Source organism: Brachycentrus maculatus, unplaced genomic scaffold (assembly GCF_059751285.1).
Source record: "Brachycentrus maculatus isolate JH-2025_06_01 unplaced genomic scaffold, ASM5975128v1 h1tg000043l, whole genome shotgun sequence".
Taxonomy (NCBI): domain Eukaryota; kingdom Metazoa; phylum Arthropoda; class Insecta; order Trichoptera; family Brachycentridae; genus Brachycentrus; species Brachycentrus maculatus.
In genome coordinates this window covers 297,530-308,828 of record NW_028280797.1, presented here as the reverse complement: position 1 = coordinate 308,828, position 11,299 = coordinate 297,530, and the positions used below count along the sequence as shown (strand labels likewise).

At 33.6% G+C, this 11,299-nt stretch overlaps 1 protein-coding gene across 5 annotated transcripts in view; it reads left to right on the top strand.

Annotated features, from left to right (window-relative positions):
• Window positions 1-718: 718 nt before the first annotated feature.
• LOC148312314 (uncharacterized) overlaps window positions 719-11,299 on the top strand; it is a 38,035-nt gene continuing 27,454 nt past the window's right edge. For 4 of the 5 annotated variants that reach the window (XR_015839248.1, XM_088277462.1, XM_088277463.1 and 1 more), the window contains exons 1-4: window positions 719-844; window positions 4,146-5,004; window positions 8,407-8,516; window positions 10,580-10,708. Coding sequence is in view for 3 of the 5 variants with exons in the window: in XM_088277462.1 (XP_088133588.1) it covers window positions 4,772-5,004; window positions 8,407-8,516; window positions 10,580-10,708 (472 nt within the window). In the remaining 2 variants the exon portion in view is untranslated. Of the gene's footprint in view, window positions 845-1,069; window positions 1,191-4,145; window positions 5,005-8,406; window positions 8,517-10,579; window positions 10,709-11,299 lie in introns of those variants that run through there. The other variant, XR_015839249.1, reaches the window with a different exon arrangement.

The window sequence follows — 11,299 nt, the reverse complement described above, 5'->3', positions numbered from 1 at the left end:
CGTAAGGCGGCCGGCATACGTGAGTTTTGCGCTGACGTTTTTCTTTTTCGGAATTCTGAATCAATGAAACAAAAATCAATCTACGTATGGATTTATTTCAAACTTGATTGCAAAAATTCTGAACGCGAAGTATTAACAAAGTTCTTCGTATGGAATTCAAGCGTTTAGAATTCTGAGGAAAATACGAAATTTCTAACTACAAAGCCATTATGTAAGGACTGGACTGAATACAAAATCATTGATGTCTACGCGAAAAGTAAAAGTATAAAATACCTAATGTTTTTGGCATACATTTGGAATCTTCTTTGCCTTAGAGGTAATGACACAAACTATGAGACATTTACCCAACTCTCACAAACAAAACAAATAGTATAAGGGCTATTTTAATTAGTTTGAAATGTCTAACGAATAGAAAAAGTAAAAAAAAAAAGTTTTGATCTGTGCCAACAATATAAATTGATGTTTGCAATTGAGTTTGTATCCAGTCGTGAATATATTTTTATGTTTAGTGACAGATAAGTTTGTGATCAAACATCCTTACGTAAAAAAAAATAAAACACTTTAGTACCTACTTAAAAACGATTTTTTAGTCCTTGTAATACTAACGACGCCTATATATGCTTACGAAAATAGATCTTATTACAATTAGCGTTAAGTTTATATTCGTGTATTTTTGCCTCAGGCATCGTAAAATTCGGCGTCTCGTTCGTCAAAAAATGTGCAAAATGGCGCCGACGCTTCACGACGAGTGCCGCTCCGTTTTGCTTTGATATTATTTTTATTCGTTTCGAGTGCCGGCTATGAGTTACGAAGGAAAAATTTCGTAATATGAAAAGTCCACGGAGTAAGTTGAACATTTTATTCGTCGATTTATTTAATTTCGAGCGTGCTATTGCAAGTGAGAAATTCATCCCCCGCTGCGATTTATTTATGAATGTCTTGTTTCTGACATTATTTACAATGCACAATACGGTCGTCTCGCTCGCACTCGCGCAGTTCTTACGGCAGATTTTTATGATTAAAGCCGCAGTGAGATAGCGCAGTTACCCAGAGAAAAATTATAACAATTCGTCGACCCCGGTCTTAAATTTATTGATTTTCCATCGTAAAAAATGTTAGTTCATCTTCGGCTAATTGCACGGCGTATTATTCACCCCGGGACTCGGAGTTCAGGCGGCCGATCGGAACGTGTAATAAGTTTTGTTACTAATAACATTATTTTTAGAACATTTACATCATCTGGTAAATAACATCTTTTAAAAAATTCATTTATTTGTTTAATTTTTTAAGGGTAGCGTTGAAAATGGCGTCGTTTGTTGAAATGTTTCCCCTCTGGATACACCCTCGCGTTCGTCTCAATGTTTACAAATTTTAATATATTTTTTTTACAGTTTATGCCTTCTATTTTCGTCGTTCGAGATGTGTTCATTTATAAATATGCCCGACGCTTTTTTTTGTATGTTTAAACATCGCTAAGTAACTAACTATTCCCAGATGTTACGAACACAACGCGGCTTTTGTTTTTATTAAATTTCAACATCTCACAACTTTTATTATCCATTTTTCGAGTGAGGAATATTTTAAAACGCAATATATAGCATGCTTTATTTTATTACGAATATTGTAATTCAATACCGATGACTCATTTATTTATACGGTCAATGAAAAACTAACCAATCTCGAGAAAAAAAACTATTTTAAAATATCCTAAGTTTACCACCATATTGTTTTATTCAAAGGCAAACTTTAAATAGAAGAAAATTCAATAATTTAACCATCAAATATTCCAAATTCAATTTATTTGTTCAAATGTAGAAAATAATAGTTCCATTAGTACTAAATCTAGAATTTTTTTGCAAAATTTACCATTTTAAAAAAAATATTGTTTTTAAAAATAGCAGTGTATAAAGATAATTATGTATTTTAAACTTTCTTATAATTTTTATATAAAATGGATCCTTTTTTAAATAGGATACATATTTAAATATTCTAGTAATGGTCATAATAATTCAGACTTTCTTTTTTTATACTTGAAAGTATTATTTTTGCCATTTTCTTTTTATACATATTTTGTTTTAAAAAAACCAAATCCAGTTAGATTCTAATATAAGAGTGTCTTGTTAATTTTTATTCAAAAACCTACTTTAAAAATAAATACATTTTAAATTGTATTTAAAAAAAATTCTTCTACTACTAACCCTTATTCGCACCCAATGGTGCATAGGGCATTACATCGTATTGACACAGTGTTATCTTGATCATGATCAATTATTTTTAAATTGTAATTTTTAAAATCTTCTTCTACTTCTAACCCTTATTCGCACCCAATGGTGCATAGGGCATTACATCGTATTGACAAAGTGTTATCTTGATCATGAATAAGGTGATCACCCCTGCGCTTCAGGGACCAGTCCAGAATTATATTAAATAAATATTATAGTGTAAAATCACTAATATTTATTTTAACCCCCTTCCCTCATGGGAATCGCACCTGGGACCTTCAGCACGGTAGCTAAAAACGCTAACCTAATGGTCAATCACCACGGAGGCGGACTTTTTAAAATACTAATAAATACTAATCTGGAATTCCCGGATAAGATTGAATAAATACTAAAAAATTGTGTTAAATTAAATTTTATGTTTTGGAAATAGTAGAAGATTATTATTAAGAAAAATAGACATAGAAATGCTTAAATACACATTTTTATTTTGTGCTGGTTAAATGTACATTGGCAGTCTTATTGCTTAGAAGCAATATCTTCCAACCAACATAAAACAGACAAATAAGAGGGCATATAGCGCTTGTACATAACTGCCAATAAAAAATAAAAATTAGTAAAAATAATTACTTGAAGTATAAATAATAAAATGGGAGTTTCTGCTTAATAAAAAGCTTCTTTACATCTCACCAATAGATGTCTCTAGTGAAGTTCTAGTGATTCAAGAACAAGGTTTCTAAATTGGTACATATATATTGAACCTCCGAAAATTTGAATAGTGTGTTTGTCAATAATGGGTAGAATTGGTGAATGTTACACGTGTGTAAAGTGATCACTTAAACCAGCCTATGACGGTCGTAAGCCCCGTAAATGCCCAGACTTCCATATTCTTCTTCATCTTTGATGAGATGTCAAAAAATAATAATAAAATAATTACTACATTGCATCTTGATGGGAATGTAAATTGATAAAAAAAGGCAAGGGATAAAGGGAGTAGGATCGGGTAAGGAGTTGATGGGGAGAGGTAGAGGGAACCAAGGAAGGCATAATATATTTTAATAAGTAAATAATATCGCTCACTCCTTTCAAGAACGCCATAAATCAAAAAACTTGATTTTTCAGGAGAACGTTTTTAAAGTTTGAATATATAATCTAATGTACTAAAAATAAATATCAAGCCACTTAATGAACTTTTTACTGTGCAACACATCTTTTTAGGTAAAACCTGAAGGTTTTTTCTCCATTTGAGAAATATTTAGTTTATTTGAAAAAATAATTAAACAATACCTTTTCTTCAAAATGCAAAAACAACACTTTCTGCCCTGTAGCGGGTAAATATTAAGTTAAAACTATGCCGCTTTTGCTGGGATATAGTACATTTTCTGGGCATTCCGAAAACGTGCACAACTGAAAATTGACGATTTTTGATTTATGACGTTCTTGAAAGGAGTGAGTTAATAACTGAAAAAGAAAAAAAATATTTTAAAACTAATTGGTTTGTAAATTTGTAATATTTTACTTCATTTTTATTGTGCCTATAATTTTTCATGTACATATTAAATGAGATATTATAGTGTTCGAATAAATTTATTCAATATTACCCTGGACTGGTACCTGAAGCGCAGGGCTGATCACCTCTCCTTCATGTGTTCACGATCAATATAACACTGCATTCATATGATGCAGTGCCCTATGCACCATTGGGGTGCGGATGAGGGTTTAAAGAATTGCAGTGTTAATAATGAATCAAACTATTTGTATGGGACTGTAAATTTATGAAAACACTAAGGGAGTAGGTAAGGAGTTAAGGGGGAGAGGTAGAGGGAACCAAGGAAGGGATTATATGATGAACAGTTTGGGTTCTATGGAAAGATAGTTTCTTTTCTCTTTAGTTTTTAAAGCAATGTTTTTTTTTCTTTTTTCCAGGTTTTCTTGCCAGAGATAAAAATTTACCATAACACAAAATAAAAGTACTTAAATAAACCAAAAATGCCATTTACACTTCTAGTCAAGCTTAAATTTAAAATAAGGAGCCGATTATTAATTTGAATGTTTAAAATTCCTTCGTTCCGCGTTTGAATGATTTAAATATTGTCAACGCGTGTGCAACAGATGTTGCCATCCTCGAATTTTTCAAAGGACACTTATTTTTATCCCGGAGATGAAAAAAATGGACTTTTAAACATTGTGTGTGTGTGTGCCACATTTTAACATGTGACTATACGGCGACCGTACTTACATAAGAAATAATATATTAAACAAATTGTGCAATCACAGAAATTTAGAATTAAGCTTTACAGACTGATTGAATTAAGTGTTTTGAAGTATTAAACGATAAATTGCGTATTAAAAAATCTAGTCATTACAAACGTATTTTAGTAGAGAGATGTAGCCAAGCCTTAAGTACTATAAACCTATAGCTCATTTCTTGGAACGAAGCCAAAGAAATTGTCATAAAAGATCTTATACACATTAATCAAAGTCGACGACCGTGGATGAAATTATAAAAATAATAATAACACAAGTAAAATTTACACGCGTAATCCGCAAAGATGTCACAAGCGCCTCAGCAGTTTTGCGTGCGGTGGAATTCGTACCACACGAACCTGCAGACTGTCTTCCCGAAGCTGCTGACGACGGAGAACTTCGTGGACGTTACGCTGGCCTGCGAGAACCGCCAGATCAAATGCCACAAGGTGGTGCTTAGCGCCTGCTCCACGTACTTCGAGAGACTCCTCATACAGAATCCGTGCAAGCATCCCATCATCTTCATGAAAGACATGCGGTAAGATATATATTAATTAATTAAACCATATCAGCTCCTTAGGAGGAGCATATGGAGTCCACAAACTGTCTCCAGGCTTTTCTGTCGGCTGCCAGCTCCGTTGCATTCTCCCGAAGTTCTGACGAGAACTGCCGACGAATTGTCAGCAGTTTTTGGGAACCTGATGCCTTGTAAAAGAGGCAAGCTTGATGGCGGCTCCCGGGAGGCATGCGGAGTACATGGCCAAGCCAGCTGAATCGCCTTTTCTTGACGACAGTTGTGACCAAGATTTGCTGCGTCCTACGCCTTATCTCTTCATTCCTCACAAAGTCAAACCACCGCACGCCTAAAATTCTCCGCAGACACCTATTCTCGGCCCTCAGTACACGGCTGCTCTGGGCCCTTGTAATGTGCCATGTTTCACCGCCGTATAAAAGAACAGGAGCAATGCAGGCATTGTATAGGCGGCATTTGGTCTTCACCGACTATAAATCCCATCTCCAGACAGCCTTCATACTGTATATATTTATTATTTATTTATTTATTTTTATTATTATTTTTCTTCAATTCTTTATACAATCTTCTTCAAACCTTCCTTCTTCCGATGATGCGTAGGGCACTGCAGTGTAGTTTTTTCACTCCAATATTTATTTTATACATTTATTTTTAAATCAAACACAGATTTTATGAAGACTCCAAGTTGTATTATAAAAAAAAACACATAAAAATTAATATCGTGACAATTGTTTCGCCTAGTTATGGCATTTTCAAACCAATAAAATTGTTTGAATGCATTTGTTTGAAAATGCCAGAACTAGGCGAAACAATTGTCACAATGTAATTTTTATGTGTTTTTTAATAAAATACTACTACTAAGCATACTAATACTCAAAAAATCTGTGTTTGATTTAAAAATTAATACATAAATAGAGTTCTACAAATTAAACTCCAAATCAATAAATAAAGTAATATTCTTTCAATATTACCCTGGACTGGTACCTGAAGCGGAGGGCTGATCACCCTTCCTTCATGTGTTAAGGATCAAGATAACTATGCGTTTATATGATGCAGTGCTCTATGCACCATTGGGTGCGGATAAAGGTTTGTAGAATCTACAGTGTGGGATAATTGGTTGGGGTGGTACGAGCAATGTATCATTACATATCGCTCACTCCTTTCAAGAACGTCATAAATCAAAAAACTTGATTTTTCAGGAGAACGTTTTTAAAGTTTAAAAATATAATACAATGTATTAAAAATAAATATCAATCCACTTATTGAACTTTTTACTGTGCAACAGATCTTTTAAGGTGAAACCTGAAGGTTTTTTTCTCCATTTGAAAAATATTTAGTATTTAAAAAAAAAAAAATTTAACAATACATTTTCTTCAAAATGCAAAAACAACACTTTCTGCCCTGCAGCGGGTAAATATTAAGTTAAAAATATGCCTCTTTTGCTGGGATATAGTACATTTTCTGGGCATTCCGAAAACATGCACAACTGAAAATTGTCGATTTTTGATTTATGACGTTCTTGAAAGGAGTGAGCGATATGATTAAATTATAAATAAGACACTTGTTTTATACTATTTGAGTATCATATTGTTACAAGTTTTGTGGAAGCCTGAGCGTAACAGACATTAATAGGAAGATAGAGAAAAGGCAATTGAAATGGTATGGGCATATAGGATGCAGAGAATCGGAACATGTAGTTAAACAGGCAATAGAAATGGTTCTTTCTCGAATGTTATCTAGAGGAAGACCAAGGAATTCATGAGTGATGCACAGAGATAACATGATTCCAAGGCATGGCCTAGGTGACGTTGTCCACGACAGAAGGACCTATAACCTGAGGACGAGGAGAGCTGACCCGAGCAGTCTACAAGGACAACAAGCTGGGATTTAGCCAGGAAAGCCAAGAAAGCACATCCCAGCAAAGCGCATAAATCGCAATTAACACACTTTATGGTATACAAAACACAGAAATAAATAATGTTTTGTTGGGTAATATATCCAAAATTAAACAAGGTTTGTTGGATTTGAATTCTTCATTTATTTATGGATATGTTAATACGTGGCGCGTTTCGTCTTATCAAGACATTATCAAACACTCACTTGTGTCCAAATTCACTGTCTAATGGTCACTGTCAAATAATAATAATAATAATAAATTTGGATAACTTATATAGCGCCATTTTCGTAAAAAAATACCTCAAGGGCGCTTCACGGTGAATGAATTGGGGAAAATATTATGGTGGAAATGATTTAGCAAACAAATGTGTTTTTAGTCTTTTTCTAAAGATCATCTCACTCTCACTATTTCTAACCATTGGTGGAAGAGCATTTCACGCCGTCGGTCCTGCAACAGCAAAGGCACGCTCGCCAAATTTAAAGCGTTGGTTTCAAGCTGGTAAGATAACTTTGCCCATTGCAGATGTTGTAGCCGATGGAAGCGTGAGATGTCTATCAACCAATTCATCTGGAATACACAGCTCCTTAAGATACTCTGGAGCCATATTGTGTATTGATTTATACATGAGTAGGCAGAGTTTATACTCAACCCTTTGGGGAAAGCGTAACCAGTGGAGTTTGTGAAGTAGTGGGGTGATGTGACTGAATGTAGAAATTCCAAAAATTAGTCTCGCTGCTGCGTTTAACACTGATTGCAGTCGAGTCATTTTATTGTTTGGTAGACCCGTGTATATACCGTTACAATAATCTACTCTCGATGGTCTGTATGTTCCCGATAGTTACCTAAGACAGCGTCGACATAGATTGTTTCCCATTCCTATACACAGGACCAACCTGCCGATGGTTATGCCTGTAGGAAGAGCTACCGCTATGTTGAACAATATCACATTGGATATTGATTTGATCCATGTGTCCGAAGTTGTTTTCCGAAGCGGGATTCTTCTACACCTTTAAGTCTTCTTGCTTACTTTTAATATATACGCCTTGAATATTGTTTGTTATGTATATATTATTTTTTTTTTGAAAAAATTGAAATTGAATTGAATTGAATTGAAAATTGTTAGTACTAAGTAGATAATGTCATTCAATTTATGTGCGAAGTTTAAACATTCTTGTAGTTGTGGTGTAATATTAAATTAGTTTAATATTAAGTTACACATGTGAGTGTTTGATAATGTCTTCATAAGACGAAACGCGTCACGTATTAACATATACTTAAATAAAAGTAGAATTCAATCCAATAAACCTTGTTTAATTTTGGATATATTATCCAACAATTCAATATGGAATTGTACCAACTGTCTGTAGTGGCAATAAATAAATAAATCACGTTGTCAAAAGTTCTATTCTTTGCAAGCGTGGAGCAGTCGGACCATTCGCAATTTGCTCGGTATTTGAGTGGCCTTGTCATTTCTCCGATTCCGAGTGACTTATCCGGGATTCTCTGTCCAGGTTTTCAGAGATGCAGTCTCTGGTGGACTTCATGTACAAAGGGGAAGTCAACGTGTCCCAGGACGACCTCCCGAGCCTTCTGAAGTCGGCGGAAGCCCTCCAAATCAGAGGTAGTATAGTCTTGTTATCATTATATTAATTATGTATTATTACAATACATTACTTAAATTCATTCAATTTGAGTTCATTTTGTCAGAAAAATTACATAAAATCATGGTTTTCAACCTTGTTGTGTATATATATATTTTTTATTTAATTTTTTTATTCATTTAATATATTTACATTTTTATTTATAACATAATACATTTGAATCATTTATACATATGGAGAACTTGTATATTTCGATTCGCTGTGCCTCTCCATAAAAGAGACTGTGCTCTTGTGCTTGGAGAGGGACTTACACTCGTGGTTTAATGTTATATAATAAAAGATATAGTCTTTTTTTTGTATATTTTTTCAAGATTTAAATGTAAAGAGCTTTAATTTTTTTCTTGAGTATTTTTATATCATCTATTTTTTTATTTCTTTAGGGATTTTATTGAAATGTTTGATTGCCAAATATTTGAAGTTTTGCTGAAATTGCTTGGTGTTGCATTTTGGATATAGCATAGAATTTTGTCCAGCCCCCCACTTGAGCATTATGTTTCGTGACGACCAGTTTTGGAAGGTACAGATGGCTTCCATCTAGTACATGGGTGGCCAACATTTTCAGCAGCCGGGCCAAATTTTAGAAATCAGATTTCTTCCCAGCCCGTGAAACTAAATTTATTTTATTATTCAAAACAAACATGAAGTATATTGTTTTTTTTTAAGAAGATATAACAGAAATGTGAAAATTATACTAATAAGATAGAGTTAGACAATACAAAAAAATAAAATTAAAAATAAAATTATTTGTGAGACGTCTGATTTTGTCTGTCAGAACTAAGTGCATCAGTGTTGATACGTTAACGATTGATGTTGTTGCTACACGCAAACAGTTTTCCAAATAGTCATCGGTGGTTCTTGTTCTCATTTGAGATTTAATATGCTTCATTCGACTAGTATCATGGCTACGGTATACTGTAATTAGATTTTACATAACATTTTGACTTTGAGTCGCTCTAGCACTCAGTTATAGCAGCTTGTATTCTTATCAATGTGCATTTAAAAGTCGATCAAAATGTTGTTTGTTAACACGAATGTACCATAGAAGAAATTGTCACGATAGTGAGATATCGCTCACTCCTTTCAAGAACGTCATAAATCAGAAAACTTGATTTTCCAGGAGAACGTTTTTAAAGTTTCAAAATATAATACAATGTATTAAAAATAAATATCAAGCCACTTATTGAACTTTTTACTGTGCAACAGATCTTTTTAGGTAAAACCTGAATGTTTTTTCTCCATTTGAAAAATATTTAGTATATTTAAAAATAATTAAGCAATACCTTTTCTTCAAAATGCAAAAACAAGACTTTCTGCCCTGTAGCGGATAAATATTAAGTTAAAAATATGCCGCTTTTGCTGGGATATAGAACATTTTTTGGGCATTCTAAAAACATGCACAACTAAAAATTTACGATTTTAAAAATATGACGTTGTTGAAAGGAGTGAGCGGTAATAAAAACACAAATCGCGCACTCCTTTCAAGAACGTCATAAATCAAAAATCTTCAACTTTCAGTTGTGGATGTTTTCGGAATGCCCAGAAAATGTACTATATCCCAGCAAAAGAGACATATTTTCAACTTAATATTTACCCGCTACAGGGCGAAAAATGTTGTTTTTGCATTTTGAAAAAAAGGTATTGTTTAATAATTTTCAAAATAAACTAAATATTTTTCAAATGGAGAAAAAACCTTCAGGTTTTACCTAAAAAGATCTGTTACACAGTAAAAAGTTCAATAAGTGGCTCGATATTTATTTTTAATACATTGTGTTATATTTTAATACTTTAAAAACGTTCTCCTGAAAAATCGAGTTTTTTGATTTATGACGTTCTTGAAAGGAGTGAGCGATATGTTCCAATGTATTCCATATCACTTTGTTTTGCATACGGTATTTGAAAATAATACATAATGCATCGAAACACATGCCACAATAGATTTTAAGAAACAGGTATTTATCATGCAGTATTCTTTGTTTGTGTCATTTGACCTGCGAGTGTTGCATGCGTTTGTTTGCCTGCACAGGTCTGTGCGGCTCGGAGAGTTCGGGCAACCCGTCCAACCCGGAGCAGCCCATCACCCCCTCCCCGCAGATAGCCATCCCGCTGCCCACCAATGGCGCGATACCCGGCTCCCCCGAGAACACCAACACAAGTGAGTTCAAAACGAGGACAGCGAGTGTTTTTGCCTAGAATTTGCACTCATGAATTACATGAAATTATAGTAACTTTAAACATAAAGAGTAAGTCCACTCACGAGTAGGCATAGGCTATGAAACTTATAAAGTTGAAGCCTGAGTAGGGACATGATAAACGGTGTTGTATAAGCCGTAGCTAGATTTCAGAGTCACTTGGACGTTAGGTAATTAAAAAAAAATTATCAAAACGTAGACTAAAATTTACCTGAATTATTGGGTAATATATCCAAAATTAAACAAGGTTTATTTGGTTGAATTCTACATTTATTTATGTATATGTTAATACGTGACGCGTTTCGTCTTCTTAGGACATTATCAAACACGCAAAAAAGTGTGTTTGATATTAGGATATTATCAAACACTCAAAAAGACAAAACGCGTCATGTATTAACATATACATAAATAAATGTAGAATTCAATCCAATAAACCTTGTTTAATTTTGGATATATTACCCAACAATTCAATATGGAATTCTACCAACTGTCTGCAGTTACAATAAATAAAATTCACCTATTATTTTTTGACATCTCATCAAAGATGAAGAAGA